The 23,116-nt window shown below is 44.6% G+C and overlaps 1 protein-coding gene across 4 annotated transcripts in view; it reads left to right on the top strand.

The window, feature by feature from the left end:
• The window catches only part of VPS13D (vacuolar protein sorting 13 homolog D), a 263,887-nt gene that overhangs the window by 11,509 nt on the left and 229,262 nt on the right, over positions 1-23,116 (top strand). For all 4 annotated transcript variants that reach the window (XM_056111005.1, XM_056111004.1, XM_056111003.1 and 1 more), the window contains exons 3-16: positions 428-505; positions 2,633-2,823; positions 2,918-2,998; positions 7,552-7,668; positions 10,573-10,677; positions 13,182-13,352; positions 13,804-13,904; positions 15,285-15,453; positions 16,641-16,742; positions 16,879-17,080; positions 17,850-18,029; positions 19,710-19,840; positions 21,540-21,615; positions 22,181-22,351. In XM_056111005.1, coding sequence (XP_055966980.1) covers positions 428-505; positions 2,633-2,823; positions 2,918-2,998; positions 7,552-7,668; positions 10,573-10,677; positions 13,182-13,352; positions 13,804-13,904; positions 15,285-15,453; positions 16,641-16,742; positions 16,879-17,080; positions 17,850-18,029; positions 19,710-19,840; positions 21,540-21,615; positions 22,181-22,351 — 1,875 coding nt within the window. The remainder of the gene's footprint in view (positions 1-427; positions 506-2,632; positions 2,824-2,917; positions 2,999-7,551; positions 7,669-10,572; positions 10,678-13,181; positions 13,353-13,803; positions 13,905-15,284; positions 15,454-16,640; positions 16,743-16,878; positions 17,081-17,849; positions 18,030-19,709; positions 19,841-21,539; positions 21,616-22,180; positions 22,352-23,116) is intronic.

Below are 23,116 nucleotides of genomic sequence, written 5' to 3'. Positions count from 1 at the left end.
TAAGCTTCAGCTGTTGTTTACTTGTATTGAGTGGGACCATGGGGCTTTAGTCTCAAAGCACATGGGCTTGTGGCAGTGCCGTCTGTGACTCTAACCAGCTCTAGTTGTTAAAGTTAAATTTCCCAACTTACCCTTTAACGTTTTTAAAAAAATTCTCCCCCTCCCGCCCATTTGGTGGGGCTACTTTAGCCTTTTTAAAAAATTCCCCCCACATTTGGTGGGGCTACTCCTGTTTCAGTGCTCATGTGGTGCTGGGGATTGAACGAGATCCTCCTGCCTGTGCTCTAGCCCTGTTGGTCCATCTTTCTAGGTAACCACCCCCCCCGCTCTCTCACTGACCCCCTGCCTTTAGTTTTTCGTGATCTGCACATAGTAGGCATCTATTGCATTTGTTGGGTGACATTTTTATGATGTTTTTATTTTTCAGGTGCTGTTGAATTAGAAAACTTGCCATTGAAGAAGGATGCCTTGAAGGAACTAGAGTTACCATTTGAAGTCAAAGCTGGTATGTGGAGCCAAAGGGGAGGAAGACTGTTTTTTGAGTCTTGAATTGTTTGGAATATTAAAACCTGAAAGTCCTGACTTGAGTTTGGTTCTCTGTGACCAGGAAGAGGTTTGATTAGTCTTGGAGTTGTGTTTTGCATATCGACTACATCACGGGTAGCTTGCCAGGCTTTGCTGTGTGGGCAAGATACTCTTGGTAGCTTGCTGGGCTCTCTGAGAGGGGTGGAGGAATCGAACCTGGGTCGGCCAGGTTGGCTGTGTGCAAGGCAAACGCCCTACCTGCTGTGCTATTGCCATTATGTTATAATAAAGTACAAGTACAGGCTTGGAGCGGTAGTACAGCAGGTAGGGCGTTTGTCTTTTACGCAGCTGACCCAGGTTCAATCCCTGGCATCCCATATGGTCCCATGAATTCCATCAGGAGAGATTCCTGAGTGCAGAACCAAGAGTAAATCCTGCGCATTGCTGGGAGTCCCCCAAAAACCCGAAAAAAAAAAAAAGTCCAAATACAGGATAAGCCCATTGAAATAGAATAGATATTTTGTAAGAGATTGTAGCATTTGTGACATTAGTAATGGTGAACTTGAAGTGAGTGTTGGGTGAGCTGCCAGATGCTGGCAGAGATCCCAAAGAAGGATTTCAGAGAAATGGTGCACTGAGGCTTCTTCGAAAAGTGACAAGTGGCAAAGGACCACAGGAGACTCTGGGAGAAAGTTGATGACAAAGCTTTTTTTTTTTTTTTCTGCAAAAGTGAACCTTTTTTTATGCTCTCCTGCAAAATGGAAATGCGATGTAACAGATACTGTATTTTATTGTCCTGTAACTATTAGCCTAATCCATTTAGGTTGGGATTACAACTGTGTGAATTATTGTTGAAACGCTTGGTTGTGAGAGCTGGTATCAGGTTTCAGTTGTAATATAAAACACTAATTTTTAGTTTTCTGGATAAACTCCATATTAACTCCTCCCCCCCCTCCCCATTATTTGTTGTAAGAGTTCTTAATTTCTTACTGGATTACATAGCTGATCACTTGGTGTTGTCATAAAAAAAAAATCTTTGTAATTGGGAATGTCCTTCTCATTATTTTTGTTTGTTCTTAAGCCACACCAGTGGATACTCAGGGATTACTCCTGGCTCTGCTGTCAGGAATCACATGGGGACCCATACAGAGATTGAACCCCGGTCAGCTGCATGCAAGGCAAGTGTCCTACCCACTGTGCTCTTGCTGCAGCCCCAAGAAATGAGAGTTCTATCAGGGTCCTGAGTTCTACCCTCAGCCCAAGTCTGTCTGTCATTTCCTTTTTGATGGTTCCACTGCAGCATTACCTGTCACTCAATTGGCACGTTCTAGTGGGCATACTGAAAATCTTGAAAGTACTCTTCTCCTAGTATGTGCCCCTCATCAACCAGTTAAGATGAGCTAGGAATTTTGTTCTCAGGAAGGAGGAGATCCCAAGAAAGTTTTCTGTGTAGTTTGTGGGGACGGATCATTTCCAGAGGCAGGATACAGCCTTTGATAAGGCAAAGGCAGAGTCACACAACTTTTTCTAGTGCTTAATTTCTTATGCTTGTTCTTTTTAAAAAACTTAGTTAACTTTTTTTTTTCTATTTGTGCTATCCCTTGCAGTGCTCAGGATCTTCTCCCAGCTCTGTGCTGGGGCTCACTCCTGGGAGTGCTCAGGGAACCATGCAGTGCTGAGGACAGAACGCAGGCCTCCTGCATTAAAGCATGTGCTCCAGTCCTTTGAGCTATCTACCACCCTCTGCCTTGTTCTTACAGACCCCTCAGCCTTATAATACTCATTTCATTTGTATGAGAAGCTGTTTTCTTAAAATTGAAAACCAGAGGGTAAAAATTAAAGTGCTCCTCAAGGAAAACTAATAGTTTACAGAAACACAGAAGAGAAATGGGCCAGAGCGATAGCACGGCGAGTATGGCACTGACTTGCTTTGCACGTTGTTGATCCAGGCTCAATCATCCGTACCCCATATGGTGCCCTGAGCCCCGCCAGGAGTGATCCCTGAGTGTAGAGTAAGCCTGAGCATTGCTGGATGTAGCCCCAACAAACAAACAAACAAACAAACGAATGTGTACAGACATTAATAAGACTTTCTTCCTTCTCTCAGGTTTAATTGGCAAGGTAACCCTGCAGATTCCCTTCTATCGCCCCCATGTGGACCCTTGGGTGATCTCCATCTCCAGCCTTCACTTAATTGGAGCCCCTGAAAAAATACAGGATTTCAATGATGAGAAGGAGAAGCTACTGGAAAGGGAACGGAAGAAAGCTCTACTTCAAGCCTTGGAGGAAAAATGGAAGGCAAGGCAGAGATCTTTTGTCCCATTGTGCACTGGTGGGGAGACAGAGAGTGAGCACACACTCCCTTTGCTAACACCATCCCTCTCCTTTGTAGAGCGAGCGCCAGCAGAAAGGGGAATCCTATTGGTATTCAGTGACTGCCTCCGTGGTGACCAGAATTGTGGAGAACATTGAAGTAGGTTCTGTTGGCTTTTGTAAGGCATAAACAAGATAGAGCTTCCTGTGGTCCTGAAAATGTGTTTCATGTCTCAATTCTTGTTTCTCCTAAGTTCTAAGTGATACAGAGTGTAGTGCTGGCCGCCCAGGTGTGCCTTTGGCGAGACCTTGCTGAAGCAGAAACCTGAAAAGCCAGTCCCACGCTCTGGGCAGACTCAGGTTTTTCTCGCTTGGGCTCGTGTGAGTAGGAGTTTTCCTTTCACTTCCATTTCTTTTGCTCACTGTGCTTTCTTTTTGTTTGTTGGAATCAATCCCTCTCGCTGAATGATTTGCCCAGACTGTACTGTTTCAGGGCCTATTGCTTAACTTCTTGTTCTGTTGAGCTGTGAGAAAGGGCAGATTGTATACACCAGTTGTAATTGATTACATAGTGAGTTGTGGGGGCTGGGGAGATAGCTCAGGATTTGGAGGTGCGTGCTTGAGGACCTGAGCTCAATTCCTGCTACCTCAGGGCCCTAACTTTGAACTGTATGACCTGTTTGGTTAAGTACCACTAGGGGTAGTCCCTGGACCCCTTAAGCTCTTTTTGGGGGTGTCCCTCTCTACCGCAGCTTCCCCAAACAGCAAATTGTGAGCAGCTCGATAAAAAGACTTAATCTTTTAATGATATATGTGTCAAGGATTGAAGAATTATAGTGCTAGGGCTATTGGCCACTTTTTTTGGTTTAAATTTGATTCTGTTTTTTTTTTTCCTCCACACTAGATCAGGGTTCATAGTCATTTTCTTATAGTCAAATCTTATCAAAGTTAACCTCTGCTTAACTACCTCTAGGGTTTTAATTGCGATATAATGAAAATGTGTGGTGTGTGGTGTCACATTGCAATACACAGGCCAGATATGTTCCAGGTATAGCACTTCCTAGGCAGTCCAGTTTGAGGCTGTTGGTTTCATAACTGATAATGTTGGCAAAGTGATTCATCCATTTGGGTGGTTGCCTTCAGTTCTTTTCAAGGCAGTTATTTTGCTGACACAGAATTAAAAAAATCATATTATTTTATCTTTAATAGCTTTATTGAGTTAATATATCATACAATTAATACTTTTAAAGTATATAATCTTTTTTTTTTTTTTTTTGGCCACACCAGTGGTACTCAGTGCTTACTCCTGCCTCTGTGCTCAGGCATCACTCCTGTTGGGCTCAGGGGTTCATATCGGATACTGGGTATAGAACCTGGGTTGACTGTGTGCAGGGTAAGTGCCTTAACCTACTGTAGCATCTCTTTGGCCCTGATAATCTATTTTCCATTTTTCATCTTTTTGTTTTTGGGTCACTCCAGGTAGTGCTTAGGGGTTAATCTTGGCTCTGTGCTCAGGAATCACTCTTGGCACGGTTCTGGGGAGCACATGGGCTGCGAGGGATTGAACCAGGTTGACTGCATGCAAGGCAAATATACTATCCCCTGTACTACCTCCCTAGCTCCCCTTTTAAACATTTTTGAGGAACTTTCATCATCTTTCCCAAGATGACTTCCCAGTCTACATTCTAATGGGCAGTGCTCAGGGGTCCCTTTTTTCCCCACATCTTCACCAACTCTCATTCCTGTGTGTGTTGTTGTTGTTGTTATTGTTGTTGGTAGCCATTGTCACACATATGGGTTGATGTGTCATCGTGACTTTGATTTACATCTCCCTGATGTTCAGTGTCAGACTTCTTTGACCTGGGATGATGCTCTCAGGGTTCATCTACATTGTGACCTGAATCAGTACTTGATTCTTTTCCAAGACCAGAAAACCTGTTTTATTATTTGGATGGTCAAAATAAAGACAGACAGGCAATTAGTTGAAGTGATAAAGTATTTTTTCAGTAACTGCTGACAGCAGGGAAAAGAACAGAGTCCCGTTTCAATTTGCACAGAGGTGACTGGGCCATTGAATGCATGCATGAAAGTGTTCAGGGCAGGATTTCAGAGGTGAAAAATTAGTGAGTAATGATCACCGTAGGCTGGAGCAATAGCACAGCGGGTAGGGAGTTTGCCTTGCATGTGGCTGACCAGGGTTCGATTCCTCCATCCCTCTTGGAGAGACTGGCAAGCTACCGAGAATATCCCGCTCACACGGCAAAGCCTGGCAAGCTCCCTGTGGTGTACTTGATATGCCAAAAATAGTAACAACAAGTCTCACAATGGAGACGTTACTGGTGCCCACTCGAGCAAATCGATGAACAGCGGGAGGACAGTGCTACAGTGCAATGGTCACTGTAGGTCTGCTGAGACCAGCCTCATCTGCTAGCTGGACTTCTGTCCTGCCACAGAGACTAGGAGAGAAGAGCCCTTTCCTTCCTGATGATTGCATTTCAAAGGAATGATATTCAGATCTGTCAGTTACAGGAAATACTTTTACATTTCAAGACAGAAGGAGTTGAAAATTGTAAGCCCTTTTTGGTGAATGCTCTGTGAGGGTGAAACTAGTGCCATGACAAGCTGCAGCTAACATTAAGTCTCAACTAGGCCTCAGTTTCTGTTTCCTGGAGTAGAACTTGCAGTTTCTGGTAAACTTCCAGTTGAGTAATTTGCCGAGATAAGGAATGGGCAGTTGGGCCTGGCCGGTAATGAGGAGTCACTGTACCCTTCTTAGAAACTTACTAATCATTGCCTACTTTCTTTTTTTCATTCTTTTTTTTCCTTTTTGGGGATGCACCTGGCGATGCACAGGGGTTACTTGTGGCTTTGCACCCAGGAATTACTCCTGGCAGTGCTCAGGGGACCATATGGGATGCTGGGAATTGAACCCGGGTCGGCCGCGTGCAAGGCAAACGCCCTAGCCGTGGTGCTATCGCTCCAGCTCCCCATTACCTAATTTCTGACCACCATTGTAATAGGGCTGATGCTAAAAATAGACCAGTATATAAATTGTTTCTTAATTCTGAACCCGTATAAACTGCTTGTGATTTGCAGTCGGCGTCCTTGTTAAGACTCCACTGTGTTGGCTTGGGGTAGTAATAAAGTTCCTTTGCTTTTGCATTATTGAGCGTGGGCTTGGTCTCTCCGCAATTGGGGATCTGAAACTTGGGCACAACAGCTCTAAGAAATAGAGGTCCTAGGTGTGATCCCCTGTACCCTATATGCTGCCCTTGCCCCGCCAGGAGTGATCCCTGAGCACAGAGCCAGGAATAAGCCTTGAGCACTGCTGGGTGAGGGCTGCCCTGTCCCCTGAGCCCCTCCCTCCGGCCCCCAAAGAGAAGAACGTAGGTGAGGGACTTTTTGTCCGTTGTTGGCTTAGAACCAACAATTTTGTGCTTTCTAGAAGGGAATTTGGAAGGGGGCTGGCTTGTTTTCGTCTGGTGTTAGTGATGGCACCCATATCTTCATACGTGGAACAGGTGCCCGCTGGTGCACTGTCTCCCTGATTTTGTCATTGTCTTTTGATTTTAACTGTACTAGTAAGTATGAAGACAACTCATTGTAGTTCTGTTAGTTATTTTTGGGGGTGGGGGCGCTTACCCAGAGGTGCAGCTCCCAGGTCTCTGGAAGTTATTCCTGGCAGTGCTTGGGGACCAGATGGTGCTAGGGATCGAACCAGGGTCATCTGCGGGCAAGGGAATACCTTAACCCTGTACTGTTGCTCTGGTCCCTCACCATAGTTGTGAATTGCATTTTCATCTTTTCATATTCTTATTGGCCATTTGTATTTCTTGAGAAAAATTTATTCAAATCATTTATTCCATTTAAAAAATCTTTTCTGTTTTCAGATGTGATGTTGTAATATTGTAAGTGTTCTTTGTGTGTTCTGAATTGTAGTCCTTTTGTGATTTAAAATATTTTCTCCCATTACATGAGTATATTTTCTTTTAACTTTCTGTTGGTAGTTTTTTTTTTTTCTGTTGGTAGTTTTTAATTCACTGACAGTTAGTGCCTAAAAGAACAAGGGGAAATAAATATCAAAGTCTAAAGTATGCCCTTCTGGTGTTCATTTATCCTGGTGTTGAAATACAGGTAAGAATAACACATTATGAGAGAGGGAGGCCCAGTGGTATCTAGGTTAATGGTATTACATTCTTTGAGTGTTATCTTCTAAAATGATTAAGGAAAGTATTGTGTTGTCATATTGTGTCACTGTCACTGTCACTGTCCTCTCGTTGTTCTTTGATTTTCTCGAGCGGGCCCAGTAACGTCTCCAATGGAGACTTTGTTGTTACTGTGTTTGGCATATCGAATACATCACGGGTGCTTGCCAGGCTTTGCTGTGCGGGCGAGATACTCTCGGTAGCTTGCCGGGCTCTCCGAGAGGGGCGGAGGAATCGAACTCGGGTCAGCCATGTTGGCTGCGTGCAAGGCAAACGCCCTACCTGCTGTGCTATCGCTCCAGCCCCTGCTATAGTGCCAATAAAGAAATGGCACTCAGGTCATTTGTGGTTGGCACCTAGTGAGTATTGTACATGTGCTTGATGTAAAGTGTTTGCCCAGCTCGCTGTATGAGTCACATCAGTGGCTCAGGACAGTTTTGCTCCCACTTGTAGTGGTCCACCTGTAACTGTCTCATTGTGCTTTTCTTTTTTTTTCTTCCCTTTGCAGTTAAAAATCCAAGATGTTCATTTGCGCTTTGAAGATGGTGTCACCAATCCTTCCCATCCTTTTGCGTTTGGCATCTGCATTAAGAATGTGTCCATGCAAAATGCTGTGAATGAGCCTGTGAGTATGAAATTTGATTGCATCCAGCTAGAAAGCTTTATTGTCGGAACTCTAGGGCCTGCCTTTTGCTTGTGTAAATGAAATTGTATTCTTTCCCACCATGTTATTTGGTTGATTTTTTTAAAAACAATTTTTAAAAAAATTTTTTTAATGAATCACCATGAGATGCAATTACAGACTTAACACACTTTTGTGATTATGTTTCAGTCATACAATGATCGACTGTTTCTGTATATAACAAATCTGATTTGCTGACCTTTGGGTATATCACTCATCTGTAAAGTGCTGATGCAATTCAATTTTTTATATATGAGGAAGTGGAGGTACAGAGGATTTCAACTTTGATATCCTTCTTGTACTATGTGCTCTTCTTGAGTGAACTCTTTCTTCATAGTTTCGAAGCTACTTACTGGGAGTATTTGCTATTGGTTTCCACGTTTTTATTTTTCTTGTTTTTGGACCATACCTGGTGGTGGTGCTCAGGACTTACTGCTGGTTTTGTGTCAGGATTAGTCCTGACAGGCTCTGGGGACCAAATGAGAAAGTCAGGGATCTAACGTGGGTCAGCTGCATGCAAGGCAAGGCCTTATCTGCTGTACTATGGCCCTGGTCCCTGGTTTCTGTGTTGATCCCCATTCTTTTTCGCTTTTTTGGAGGGGGAGTGAAGGGGACAGTTTGAGCCTTGCCCAGCTGGGGTCAGGGACTTTTCTTGACCTTGTGCTCAGGAGTGACCCTGGTGTTGGTCTGGGGATCGTTGGTTGTATCAGGAATTGAACTGGGCTCAGCCACATGCAAGGCAAGTGCCCCACCTGTTGTACTCTCTTTGCTCTTCCACTTCTCTTCTTACTTTCATGTTTATGCTTTTATTCTACCTCTTTGATCTTATCATAATTAAACTGATCTCCTTATATTGTGTCTTCTCATTTTCCTCCCTGAAACCAGCTTTCCCTCTTTATTCTTTTCTACCATATTACTGAATATTAAAATCAGTGGGATCTGACATAATTTTTCACATCTCTGTGATATGTCAGGCATTGTTCTTAGTGTTCCTAATAATTTACCTCATGACTTTTTATCATGCCTTTCTTCCTCTTACTGCAGTGGAGCTAAAGGTAAAGAGAGGAGTGAGGGTGGAACTAGCTCAAAAAGTCCCATGGTCCCGCGTTAGAGCAGAGATTGGCAAACTGATCTGGAGACCAGATCTGGCCCCTGACCTGATTTTGTAACTGAAGGTCACACTCACCCTATGCAGACCATTTGGGAACTTTCAAGTAGTGACTGAATTGAAGCGTTACCTCAGAGAGGTGTTTATGGTGGCGCCTGTACTGAGAAAGTTTGCCATTCCTGCTCCAGAACTGGGGTCCTTACCCATGACACTGATCCTTCCATGTCTTCCACTCAACATTTTATTTATTATTTATTTATTTTTATTTGCTCGAGCGGGCCCAGTAACGTCTCCATTGGAGACTTTGTTGTTACTGTTTGGCATATCGAGTTCGTCACGGGTAGCTTGCCAGGCTCTGCTGAGCGGGCGAGATACTCTCGGTAGCTTGCCAGGCTTATCATTTTTTTTTTCTTTTTGGGTCACACCCAGTGATGCACAGGGGTTACTCCTGATTTTGCACTCAGGAATTACTCCTGGCGGTGCTCAGGGGACCATATGGAATTCTGGGAATCGAATTCACATGCAAGGCAAACGCCCTACCTGCTGTGCTATTGCTCCAGCCCAACATTTTATTTTAATCTATTTAATTTTGTTTTGGGGCTGTACCTGGAGGTGCTAGAGCTTCCTCCTTACTCTGCATGAATGAATCAGGAACCATATGTGGTGCTGCAGGGCTGGGAGCTGGGAACATTCAAAGGAAACACCTGCCTTACTACCTCTCTAGCCCTCAGCTCCACACTTTATCCCATTTTTTAAGCTTTTTGGGTCATGCCCGCCGATGCACAGGGGTTACTCCTAGCTCTGCACTCAGTAATTACTCAGGAGACAACATGGGGTGCTGGGAATCAAACCCGGGTCGGCTGCCTGCAAGGCAAACACCCTACCCGCTGTGCTATCACTGCATTCCCTGTTTGTCTCTTTCTTTCACTTATTCCTCACCTTCTCTACCCACTTGGTTACAAGGTGCTACTTCTGGTTTAGCTTACAAATATCAAGTATAGCTCTTTCTGTGATCCTGACTGTGGCTGGCTGTCTTCGGGATTCTGTCAGTTTTTGCCTCCAATTCTAAAATACTATGTAGTGACCATTTTGCTTGTATCTCAGACTCTTGGTGATTCTGTGCTGATACTTCCCAGCTTTTTCCATGTCATGACACACCCAGGAAAAAAGATTGTACTGGACCCTGATGCCCAGACTGATGTAGCTAATAGGAGCAGGATAACCAAGTATTCCTAACTGGAGCTTGACCCTCTAACCTTGCTCATTATTTTGATGTAATCACAGCTTAGGTTCTCTGTCACGTCAGGTGGGAAGCTCGACTCTGCTGTGTTACCAGAGTTCTGTTGCCAGAGTTCTGTTTCTTTTTTCTTTATCGCTTTTGGGCCACACTTGGTGGTGCTCATGGCTCTGCCCTCAGGAGTTCCTCCTAGCTGGTGATGCTAAGGGGTTACTCGTGGCTTTGCACTCAGGAATTAGGTTGCAGGGATTGAACCTGGGTCAGCTGCCTACAAGGCAAACACCTTTCCTGTTGTACTAATGCTCTGGCCCCAAGCCTGGCCTCTTGCATGTGAGCTCAGCCTACTGAGCGGTCTCTCTGGTTTGTAAAACTGTGTTTTAAATCACTTTACCTCACCAAGTGTATGATACATGTGTCTTCTGGTGGTTTGTTGGGTCAGTAAATAACCTTGTGAATAGAGAGTCATCTTCCCTGTCTTTCCTTCCCTGTCTTTCTCACTCAGGTTCAGAAATTAATGCGGAAAAAGCAGTTGGATGTGGCGGAGTTTAGCATCTATTGGGATGCTGATTGCACTTTATTGGGAGACCTGCCTCAGGTGGAGTTGCAGGTATGTTGGGGCAGGGGTACTTCATTGCAGCACTGCACCGATATAGAGTGGGTAGATCACTGGGGCTTGAAGCCCTATGTGGGGTGCTGTGGACTGAACGGGGGTCGGCTGCTTGCAAGGCAAGTGTGCCTTTCCTGTATACTATCTCTCTGGCCCCTGTATGGTTTTTTACAAATGTTTATATTTAAAACTTGAAAGTTTTATTAGAGATTTATTAATTTTTCCTCTTTTTTCGAACCACAGCCAGTAGTACTGGAGTTTGCATCCTGCTAGATGCAGGGTGTCCTTCCTGGTAGGACTCTGGGGACCATGTAGTTCCGGGGGTGGAACCCAAGGTTCCTACATGCGAAAACATGTATGGTAGCTTCTTGCACTATCTTCTTCACCCACTTAAAGCTAGTGCTATTTCTTTTTATTTTGGGGTCACAGCCAGTGATGCTGGGAGCTACTACTGGTTTTGTGCTCAGGGTCTCCCCTAGTGCTCCTCAGGGGATTGTGCTGTCTGGGTTCCCACACACACAGCATGCACTCAGTTGGGTTGAGCTATCTCTCTGGCCCTTAAAATTAGCTTTTAAGATTGATCAGTGTCCCTCTTTGTACTGTAGTTTGTGGTTTCTGTTTCACAGTGTTCCTCTGTGTATATCTGACATAATTATTGATTCTCTTAGCACTGTAGGCCTCTCTAGCAGTGCTCAGGGGGCCATGGGGTCATTTGTTGTAATACTTGATCAACTGGGCAGTGCAGGTCCTGCTCTGTGGCTCTGATTGGTCCCAGAGTTGCTGGGCCCCCCTGGGCCACACCCTATAACAATCAGGTGACCATGAGGTGTTAGGGGTCACACTTGGGTTATTGAGCCTACATGGCATGCACCTTTAACCCCGGAGCTATTTCCATGGCTCCAGCATCCAGATTTTTAATAAACAAAGCACAAGATCTGACTCTTAAAAGAGAAAATTCTTGTCATATTGAAACTTCAACTATGATGGTGTTTAAATTAGAAATATCTGCAGGTTTATAAACCCCGGGTTTATAGAGTATGGCTGCACATGCTAAAAGTAGACTCAGTTTCTCTTTTTTTTCTTTTGTAAAATTAAGTTGGATTAGTTGATTTTGTTTTGTTTTTGTGTCACACTTGATAATGCTCAGGACTCACTCCTTGTGGGCTTAGGGGGTCTGAATGGGATGCTAAGGATTGAGCCCAGGTCAGCTGCATGCAAGGCAAGTTTCCTTATCTGCAATATTATCTCTCTGGCCCCTGAAGGTGGTTTAGTTGAAATGAAGAGGTCACATTTTTGCCCCTACCCAAGATTGTTCAGCTTCTATCTGCATGCGATGGTATAAGATGCCTTTTGTTTCAGCAACTCAGTCAAATAAGTACTGTGCATCCTTAACCATAGAACACGACAGTATGTAGGGATGGAGAGAGAGAAAGTACAGCATGTGAAGAGCTTGCCTTGTATGTGGCCAACCTTGATTCGATTCCCAGCACCACATAGGTCCACTGAGACCAGAAGTGGCCAGGAGTGACCCACAGTTCAGAGCCTGGAGTAGGTTCTGACACCACTGGGTGTAGCCCCAAGCCTAAACCAAACTGTTCGCAGCTATAAAAATAGAGGATAAAGGCAAAGGTCTTCTTCCCTTCCCCCTTTTATTTACAATGCCAGAGAGCAAACTGTGGCCCTCAGACGTGCAGGTCATATGCTGTAACTCAGAGCCACATCCCCGGAACCAAAGGCAAAGGTCTTTATGATGAATATGTGATAGTTCTCTGATACAGTACGAGGCAAGGAAGGACCAGGGAGAGAGCTCAAAGGGCTAGTGTGCATGCTTTGTATGTGATCCCTGTTACTGCAGAGCCCATCCCCCCATATATATGGGGGTGTCCAATAATTCCCTTCACCATCAGAACAAATGAGTAAATGAAAACCAAGTCAAAACAGCATTTAAACCATTTGTTAAAAAACCCAGAAAACAATGGATTTTCCTGTCTGGAATGTCGCCGGTGGCATTATTGTCTGCGTGGTGGGAACATGGGGTAGCAAGGACATTATTTCATCTTTCTTTGCTTTTAAAATTTAAAATACTCAACATATTACATACTGAATTGCTGTATCACTGTATCACTGTCATCCCGTTGTTCATCAATTTATTTGAGCTGGCACCAGTAACGTCTCCATTCATCCCAGTCCTGAGATTTTAACAGCCTCTCCTTACTTGTCTTTCCCAACGCTGCTGTATTGGAAGCTCTTTCAGGGTCAGAGGAATGAGACCCATTATTGTTACTGTTTTTGGCATATTGAATACGGGTAGCTTGCCAGGCTCTGCTGTGTGGGCATTACATACTGAATAGAAATAAAAATTCAAATATCCTCAAGAGCTCTTGATTTCCAGTGTTTCTCCCCCCCCCACCCACTTTTGGATGCTGATATGTGTGAGTAGTGGACATCTTGGGCCCTGATCGTGGAACTACTCCCTTAATGGCGGACATTCTTGTGACATTCAGGAAGCCATGGACAAGAGCATGGAGAGCCGCGGTCATCACTACATCTTAGAGCCCGTGTGTGCGTCTGCCCTGTTGAAGAGAAATTGCTCCAAGGAACCTCTGCGGACCCGACACACTCCCCGCATCGAGTGTGACATTCAGCTGGAGACTATTCCCTTGAAACTCTCTCAGGTACCTGTGCTCTGGTGGCTGTTTGACTGCTGGGTGGGGGCTGCCCCAGGAAGGACATAAAGTGTACACAAGCAAAATTGGGCTTGGTTAGAGATCGCTGTCAAGCAGTCTGATTGGGTTGTTCTCAGCTTAGTTCTGATGCACTGATTCCAGGTGCTGTGAAGGGAGTCAGGGGAGAGGGTTGGGGATTTGGCTCAGTGGCAGAGCGCTTTTCTTCCTATGAGACCTCTGGCACTTCAGAACAGTCAACGACATAGAGCAAATAAAAATACTTGGGGTACAGAGAGAAATGCCACATGATACTGAAATTTGATTCTCCCCTTTGCACTGGCTTCGGTTCAGTGTCTGTTAAGTGTGACTGGTTTGTATTAGAGATACATCTTGATTGAGTAAAAGAATTGTATCCATTCTAACCTTGTGCCTCTCAACTTCTGGCCAAAATGACCAAAAGCTACAGTATCGGCAGATCATGGAGTTCCTCAAGGAGTTAGAACGAAAGGAGCAGCAGGCGAAGTTCCGGAAATGGAAGCCCAAAGTTGCTGTGTCTGAGAAGTAAGGCCCTTTGAATTCAGGGTTATTTGTGAACTGTGTGTCTCTCTTGCCTCTTCCTGGACAGAGTAGAGCTAGGTCTCCTGGTTGGCAATAAAAGTCCGGTTGATTTTCCTGGCTTTGAAAAGGTCAATTCAGTGTTTCTCATCTAGGACATGGATGTGCTTGTATATTTGTTTGGTATCTTGGGTTTGTTTTTAGATTAAGTGCAGGGAAACTCTGGCTGTTTCACTGTTGGTCAGCATGAAGACAGATGCTGCTCTGGCGGAATGTGATTGGGCAGTGGTATTCTCTGAACTTTCTCATTGCTTCAGGGTGTTTGGTTAGCATTTATATATAGTATATGTTATAACTCCCACAGCCATACTCCCATAGCTTCATAACTTCATAACTCCCATAGCAGAAATAACTTTTTCATATTGCAGTGTTTTATTTTTGGTGAGGGGGAGGAAGGGTGCCTCCCAAGTGGTGCTCAGAGAATTGGACCACTGCTGGTGATAGTTTGTCAGACTGGTCAGTGGGTCAGTGCTATGGCCGGGGCTGTGCTACTGCTTGGGCCCTGTGGTGCCAGAGACCACCAGGCCACCCCTCAGTGCTTGGGTGCCTACAGTTGGCAGTGCTCAGGAGGCTGTGTAGTGCTGGTAATGGATCCCAGGTCTTGAGTATATCAGGCATGTTTCCTCAACCTTACACTAAATCCCCAGTTCTGGTCTTTATCTTACCATGCTGCTGACCTTACACCAGATTTGTGGGCTGACATAATAGGCAATTCAGACCAATTCCTCCCAGTAATTCCTTGTCTGTGGTCTTAGCTGTGGTCCAGAACTCTCACTCAGAGTGAGATATTTTGAGAGAGACCGCATTCACATAACTTATATTATTTGTAGCTGTTTTATCTTCTTGTTGTTACTGTTAATCTCTTACCGTGCCTAATTTGTTATCATGGGTCTTTATGGATGAGAAAGCACAAGTGTGTGTATGGGACTGGGTTCATTCATGGCTTCAGACACCCAGTCGGGATGTATGCTGGGCATGTAACCCCCTCTGATAAAGGACACTGCTCTCATGTTATTGATGTCAAGTTGAGTCTCCCTTTTTTAATTATCCTTCTTGGTAGACTTATTTTCCCCACATATCGGGACTTTATTTTAAGACGAGCATACTGGGCCATGGATATAACCCAGTGAATGGTACAGTACATGCTTGCATGGATGTGGATTCAAGCCCCACACCCCTCAGAATAAAGTGATGTGGAGGCTTAAAATTGATAATTGATAAGAGTCAGGTTTTCTCAGGAGAGGTGTTAAGTGGATTGCCTGGGGCTGATGGCCTTTTAGCGGCTTTTCCCATAAGAAGTAATTATACTGTTATGAACTGTTGCAGCTGCCGAGAATGGTGGTATTTTGCTCTGAATGCTAACCTGAACGCCATCAGAGAGCAAAGGAAGCATTGCACTTGGGACTTCCTGCTGCACCGTGCCAGGGATGCTGTGTTTTACACGGACAGATACTTCAGCAAGTTAAAAGGAGGCTTGCTGTCTGAAGATGACAAGGTGAGGGTCTTCATGCCACGATGGGACTTTCTCAAAGATTTATTACAGGCATTCAATATTCCAACCCCAATCCCACCACCACTGTCACCTTCCTTTCTTCATTTCCTCCATTTTCCAAACCAACTACCCCTAAAACTTGCCCCAGTAGCAGTTTCACAATAATTTGTTTTATATTGCTTGTTATCTACCATTTAGTGGCTAACAGGATTAATCAAAAAATATTTCTGTAGAAGAAAATTTGTGAAAATTGTCATATCTCACCATGGGAACATTAAATCCTTGTCTGGAGGTTTACTAAGTGGTTGTTGCAAGTTCAGCCTTCTGTGTCGATGTTTTTGTTAGTCATGATTGGTTGGCTTCTGCATTCAGTTCCCATTCAATCTGGGATGTCAGTGTTCTGGTTTGGAGATGCTCCAGAAAATTTGAATATTAAATGGGGCAGTTTGAGAAGGCCTGGAGTTTTCAGGCACATAGACCAGTGTACTTGAAGTTTTCAGCAGATTAGGTTCTCTCTGAGGCTCAGTTCTGAGGTGGTAGAGTGAGTCCAGCTGGAGGCATGGCGGTGGTTTTGGTATGTAAGGAGCAGCTGCTGGGGCTTTGTTTGGGTGGAAGCGGGCCTGCCCCACTCTGAGAGCACCCTGGAAGTCTCAGCCAGGAGGTTTTTTTTTTTTTTTTCTTCCTTTTTTGGGTCACACTCTGCAATACTCAGAGGTTATTCCTGGCTCTGTTCTCCTGGCATTGCTTGGGGGATCATATGGGATGCTGGGGATCGAACCCAAGTTGGCTGCGTGCAAGGCAAATACCCTCCCCACTGTACTGTCATTCCGGCCCCTCAGCCAGGACTTTTAATGAACTCTTTCTTCAGTAAATCTATCCACACGGAAGGGAATATTACTTTTCCTTATGAACCTGTCTTAGCTTGGGAGCTGACTAACAGCGGCACATCCTGCTCTGTGCCCCCTCTATTCAATGTTGAGTCCCAGAGATGAAGTGCAGTGGCTGCGGTGGGTGGGAAAGCTGTGTCACTCAAGAAGCATAGTGGGTGCAAAGCTGTCGCCTCTTCCTGGTGTCTTGAACTTACCGGCTGGGGCTAGTTAGGTTCTTCCCAGCATTTACAGATCCTTGGGAGGCTCTCTGGCTGCTCTGGAGCGCATGTCTCATGAATTTGTTTATTTCCCCCTAAAAAGGTGGAGATGTGTCGGATAGAAGAGGAGCAGAGTTTTGAGGAGTTGAAGATTCTGCGTGAACTGGTTCATGACCGATTCCACAAGCAAGACGAACTGGCAGAGGTAAGATGTGCTCACCAGGAGAGGCATTCAGCTGCCCTCTCCCAGGCCAGGGGTAGGGGACAGAGACCAGTCAGTGACCTGTCACCCCATGTTTCTCTGCGTGGGTGCTCATCTTTGCTCATTTTGATTGACACAGAGCCTCCGAGAGCCTCAGCTTGAATCACCAGGAGACTCTCCTGGAGACCCTGACGCCCGTGGTGGCAGTGGGATGTTGCAGTACCTTCAGTCGTGGTTTCCTGGCTGGGGGGGCTGGTACGGGCAGCAGAGTCCAGAAGGAAAGCCCGTCGAGGGCCTGGCTGCGGAGCAGCAGGAGCCATGGAGTGCTGAGGAGATCCTGGGTAAGGAGGCCCTGCCTGCGCGCGGAGCCCTGGGCTGTGCCCACAGGATGCTCGAGGCTCTGGTTGGCACAGTTATGGGTGTTTTCCAAATACTGCAAAAATGATACACTTGCGAGACAGGTTGTCTGGTATTCACAGATGCAGAGAGAGGAGGGTTTGAGAGAGAACTCTGACTTGCAACTGTGTGACTAAATGTCAGCCCTGTTTCAGGTAGTGGCAAAAGGCAGCCATTCTAAGAGAACTAAATTTGAGCAAATTTGAAAGTGGTTAAAACGATTTTTAGGTGTTAGGGATTAACCTCAGGGCCTCGTCAAAATGGGTCACATCCCCAGCCAAAAGTTTGTGATTCTGGTTTGAATCCTGCTACTCCTTAGGCCTGTGTGTTTGGCTGCCATTGCCCAGAGGATTATGACAGTGGTATGGAAGGATCCAGTCATGTACTTTCGGCATCCCCGTTAGCCACCCACACTGCGAGTGGCCACTGCCGGGTATGGTCAGTGCCCCTGGAAAAAGCAAATGCGGGGTGAATCCTGGGCTTGGTCATGAGTCCATACTTTCCCTCGGGCCTCATAATAAGGTGTTAGAGCCCTTATGAAGTAGTCGCTGCCATTTGCATCAGTGAATATATCAGTCATGTGTGAACTTGGAGTTCTTCCCTGAAAAAGGGAAAAGAGTTAAATAATGTTAATCATGACCTAACAGTATTCCTGGTGGTGCTTCATAAATCTTGGTGTGTTTTACCTTCGAGTCTTGTCTCCCCCACATTTAGGCACCGAGGAATTTTTTGACCCCAGCGCAGATGCCTCCCGTATGAACACGTACACCAAACGGGATCACGTCTTTGCGAAACTGAACTTGCAGCTGCAGCGAGGAACCGTGACGCTGTCCCATCAGGAGCAAAGTGCTCCTTCCATGGAAGAGAGTGCATTTATGCAGCTCGAGTTCTCAGGTGCGGCCCTTGCAAACCGCCTACTATGCCTGATCACTTAGGCTCTGGTGTCTACACCACACAAGCTCATTGTTCTCAGAGCAGGGTTCTAGGAACTGCTGTGCCCCCTGAGTGACTGGATACTGAACTACTGTCGTTGGGGCCGTCAGAGTATCAGAGTCTGTGGGAGCCTCCAGCTCAGTTCATTAGACAGCCAGTCAGTGTGTCATACTGCTTGTGTGTGATTGTGGAAAAAGACACCATATTTAATTGACTCATTAGTACTGAACTTGGGCCGGTGGCCCCATAACAACTTGTGTCTGTTAGAAGCTCATCTAATGCATACATTTTCTGTCAGACATGCCGCAGCTGTTTTTGTGGTCAGAAAAAAATTTGTCAAGCACTTTAGCACTCTGCTTAGGATCCATTTCGTCCAGCCACATCACCAGCAAAATGTAGAAAAATGCAAAATACTTGGCACTAAAGAGATTAGGACAAGGACGTAGGGTACAGTCAACTGAAGTGGGAAGGCAGAGTCGACTTGGCTGGCCTCCACTGCCAGGACTGTGCACTTGTGCTGTCTATGCGTGTCCTCAGAAGTGCTGCGGAGAATTGATTTTGAACTGATTGTTGTTAGTGATTGGGCAGATTTGAAAATTTGGAATCTGTAAATAATGAGTGCCTGTGTCTGATTCCTTTGTGTGACTTTGAGTTATAGGTGTGTATATATATATATTACACATAATTATATAATATGTTATATAACATACAACCACACATAATATAGAATATATTAATATATAATATTATATACTACATTATATATTATGTATGATGTATATTTATATTAACAGATAATATATAACGCCCTACCCGCTGCGCTATCACTCCGGCCCAATAATATATATAAATACTCAATACAGGTTTTCATATTTCTTACACCATTTTATTTCAGTTAACAAAATACTTATCTGAGAGAAAATTTCTCAGTAGTTTTCAGGCAATTGTCGCCCTCTTTCTCCAAGAAAAAGTCTATTTGTTGTAACTTTTTGTTTGTTTTTGGGTCACATCTGGTGGTCCTCAGTGCTTACTCCTGGCTTTGTGCTCAGGGATTATTCCTGGCAGGACTTGGGGGACTATATAGGGTGCCGGGAAATTGAACAAGGTTGACCATGAGCAATGCAAGCACCCTACCCGCTATTCTCTCTTTTTAGCCCTGCCAATTTGTTTGACTTTATAATCTTTTGTTGTTGTTGTTGTTGATTTGGGCCACACTCAAAAGGCCTTACTCCAGGCTCTGTGCTCAGGAATGACTCCTAGCAATGCTCAGGGAACCGTATGTTGTGCTGGGGATCAAACTGGGTCTGCCACATGCAAGCCAGAGCCTTACCCCTGTTCTTTCTCTCTGGCCTGACTTTATTATCTTGAGAGATGAGCAATTAGAAGCAGTGTATGTGAACTAGTAAAAAATTTTTGTTTAATGTTTATCATGCTGGCAGACTCCTAATATCTATTATGTATTCAATTTATAGGTTAGGGAGAGCACTCGATATAGATATTTAAATAGGAGTTTTTCTTTTTATAATTTCAAGGAAAACTAATCCCTCATATCTAATAGTCCTCTGTGAAATATATCTAATACTTTTCAAGCATTTGGCACTATCACAGCACAGTATCAACTCTTACATTTATTTTTTGTAGATGTGAAGCTTTTGGCAGAATCCCTTCCTCGAAGAAATTCCTCCTTGCTTTTAGTTCGACTGGGCGGACTGTTTCTTCGAGACTTGGCCACAGAAGGAACTATGTTTCCTCTGCTGGTCTTCCCTAATCCAGTACGTATCACAGCAGGGCTACAGTCCTCTGGGTGTGGGTGGATTATGGTTTGTTTTAGGTATGCAGTAAGTGACATTAACTGGGTTCATTCCAACATTTGATCACCTGGAGAGAACTGGGCTGGTTAAAAACAAACCTGGAATTAATTGTTTTTTAAAAACATTTCAAAGTGACTATTAAGAAGATTTATAGCAATTTCCTTCTCCTCCTTCTTTTCTTCCTTCTTTTTCTCCTCCTCCACCTCCTCCTCCTCCTTTTCTTCTCCTCTCACTTTTCCCCCCACAGAGGTGCTAGGGTCTATTCCTGCCACTGTGCTCAAAGGTCATTCCTAGCAGTGCTGGGAGACCCTGTGGTGGTGGGAATTGAACTTGGGCCTTGATTGTGCTCTGCCTATTGAGCTATTTCACTGACCCCTATGTATATGTGTGTGATTAAAAAAAAAAATAGAATATACTTCATTCAGTAGAACAGCAGTTTTCAGCTGGGGAATATATTGCCCCTCTGTGGACCCTCATGATATCCGAAGGGGGACACGCAAGACAATCATGTAAATGAGGGTCATCACAGCACAAGAATAGGGGACCACCTGGGAGACAGGGGTCCACAGAAGGAAACCAGGTTGGAAGGGCCATGAATAGAATACAGATTGGGAAGCTGCATTAGAATTTCTCTGATCTTTTTGGTAGAGATATGGTTAGAGTAGCTGAATATTTAGCCATTTACTCTGTATTGGGCTGGAGTGATAGCACAGCGGGTAGGGCGTTCGCCTTACAAGCGGCCAACATGGCCGACCCGAGTTCGATTCCTCTGCCCCTCTCGGAGAGCCCGGCAAGCTACCGAGAGTATTTGATATGCCAGACACAGTAATAACAAGGTCTCCAGTGGAGACGTTACTGGGCCCGCTCGAGCAAATTGACGATCAACGGGAGGGCCTTTACCTTTACCTTTACCTTTACTCTGTATTATTATTATTATTATTTGCTTTTTGGGCTGTAGTGTTAGCACAGCAGGTAGGGCGTTTGCCTTGCACGCGGCCGACCCGGGTTTGATTCCTCCATCCCTTCAGAGAGCCCGGCAAGCTACTGAGAGTGTCCTTCCCGCATGGCAGAGCCTGGCAAGCTCCCTGAGGCATATTCGATATGCCAAAAACAGTAACAACAAGTCTCACAATGGAGACGTTATTGGGCCCACTCGAGGAAATCGATGAACAATGGGAGGATACTGCTGCAGTGCTTTTGTGCCACACCTGCCAGTGCTCAGGACTTATTCCTGACTCTGAGCTCAGGGATCATTCTTGGTGGGACTCAGGGGACCATCTGGGGTGCCAGGAGTTGAACCAGGGTAGGCTATGTACATGACAAGTGCCCCACCTTCTGTACTATCTCTCCAGCACCCCTATGTTATGTTTGTGTGAGATGGATTATGGAGAGAGGGTGGGAGGGCAGTGAAAGTTTGAAAAGCTGTGTGTATTTAATTTTTGTTTAGAAATCATTTATTTCATGCACGGAATTCAAAGAAGCTTACTGTCAGTGGCAGCTGGGTAAAGTCATGAACTGGAGGGCTCAGTCTACAAATCCTCAGTAATCTACTGTTAAAAGAGTTTGGGGCCGAGTGATTCCACGTGTGGAGTGTGAGTGTAGTGAAATCCCCTCTCAACCTGATATCTGTGCGTTTGTGCGTTTTGTGTGTATTTCGCAGCAAAAAGAAGTTGGCAGAGTCTCGCAATCTTTTGGTCTCCAAACACCATCAGCAGATAGATGCGATCAACACCCCGGTAATGGTCACATTTTAAAACCTAAACCTGATGCTACAGTGGTGACAGATTAGTAACCTTGTAAAGGCGGGTTGCTGGTAGTAAAGATGGAGAGGGGAGGGGACCGTGTTCTATTTTGTGCCCAGCCATTTGTTGTGTGAATCCAAGTTTGACTTGAAGACAGCCCGGCACTGTCCTTGAATCTGCGTGGAACCCAGCAACCTCTTGGAATGCCTGAATCTTTGATTCCGTAATAAGTACAAATACAACAGATCTTGAGCGTTCTTGTTGGAATTCAATAAATTTTATTTTGGGTCTATGCTCAGGGTTACTCCTGGATTAGTACTTAGGGATCACTGTTGGCAGTGCTTAGAGGACCTTATGGTACCAGGGATTGAACCCAGGGCTCCCACATGCAAAGCATGTGCTTTTGCCCTTTGCACCATCTCCCTCTGTTTTATAAACTGTGCATATATAGGAACTAATTGGAAAAGAATTTAGCAGAATTTCCCCCATTATTGGTTATCAGGAGTAAGAGGATTATTTATGGTGTGCTCCATCTTCTTTCCTGGTTCTTTTCTTGTAGCTGCAGACCCAGATGACCCAGTGTTCGAGATGCTCTATGAGAAAAATCCAGTCCACAGCCATTTCGAGAGGAGACTGAACGTTAGCACTCGGCCCTTGAACATCATCTATAACCCCCAGGCTATTAAGAAAGTAGCAGACTTTTTCTACAAGGGAAAGGTTCATACCTCAGGTTAACTTTTTTGTTTGTTTGATTTTATGCTACTTTTAAAAGACACCTTTCTTGTCATGTTTAGTGGTCTGGACAAGGGCGATTGTGTATTCTAAGGGTAGAAAAAGTCTGCAGAGTAAGTAGATAGGGTTGTCCACAGTTATTAAGTCAAACTTGATATCTTTGGAAAGTCACTTTTCCAAGAAGAATCAATATTTTTAAATACTTTATCTTTTCTTGTCTGCACTTAGCATACATTTCTAAATAATTCCCATTCCTTTAGAATGAAGGTTTATTAGCTATTCAGAGTATCTTAGGCCAGTGAATTTAGGATAAATATTTAAGACATTCCCATTGGGTAACAGGATCAATTATTTTACTTGTTCTGCACAGCATTACATATTGAAAATTCGTCATTGCTCTTCCCTATCACAATTGATTTATTTATGCCTCTTTTTGTTTCCCAAGAAGATTTGAGATGGTAGGTGCAGATAAAGCATGCTAGCGGACAGGGAAATTGATGAAACAGAAGTTCTTTTTCAATGACAAAGTAGCTGTTTACAGTCTATTTTTTTAAAGTCTTTTTAAAAAAAATTTACAGTCTTTGTTTTTTTCTTTTTGGGGTCACACCCAGCAATGCTCAGGGGTTACTCCTGGCTCTGTACTCAGAAATATTCCTGGCAGTGCTTGGGGGACCATATGGGATGTGGGGATTGAACTCAGGTTAGCCTTGTGCAAGGCAAACGCCCTACCCACTGTAACTGCTTTGGCCCCTGATTACAGTCT

Source organism: Sorex fumeus, unplaced genomic scaffold, assembly GCF_029834395.1.
Source record: "Sorex fumeus unplaced genomic scaffold, SorFum_2.1 ptg000011l, whole genome shotgun sequence".
Taxonomy (NCBI): Eukaryota; Metazoa; Chordata; class Mammalia; order Eulipotyphla; family Soricidae; genus Sorex; species Sorex fumeus.
This window is presented reverse-complemented; position numbering and strand designations above follow the sequence as displayed.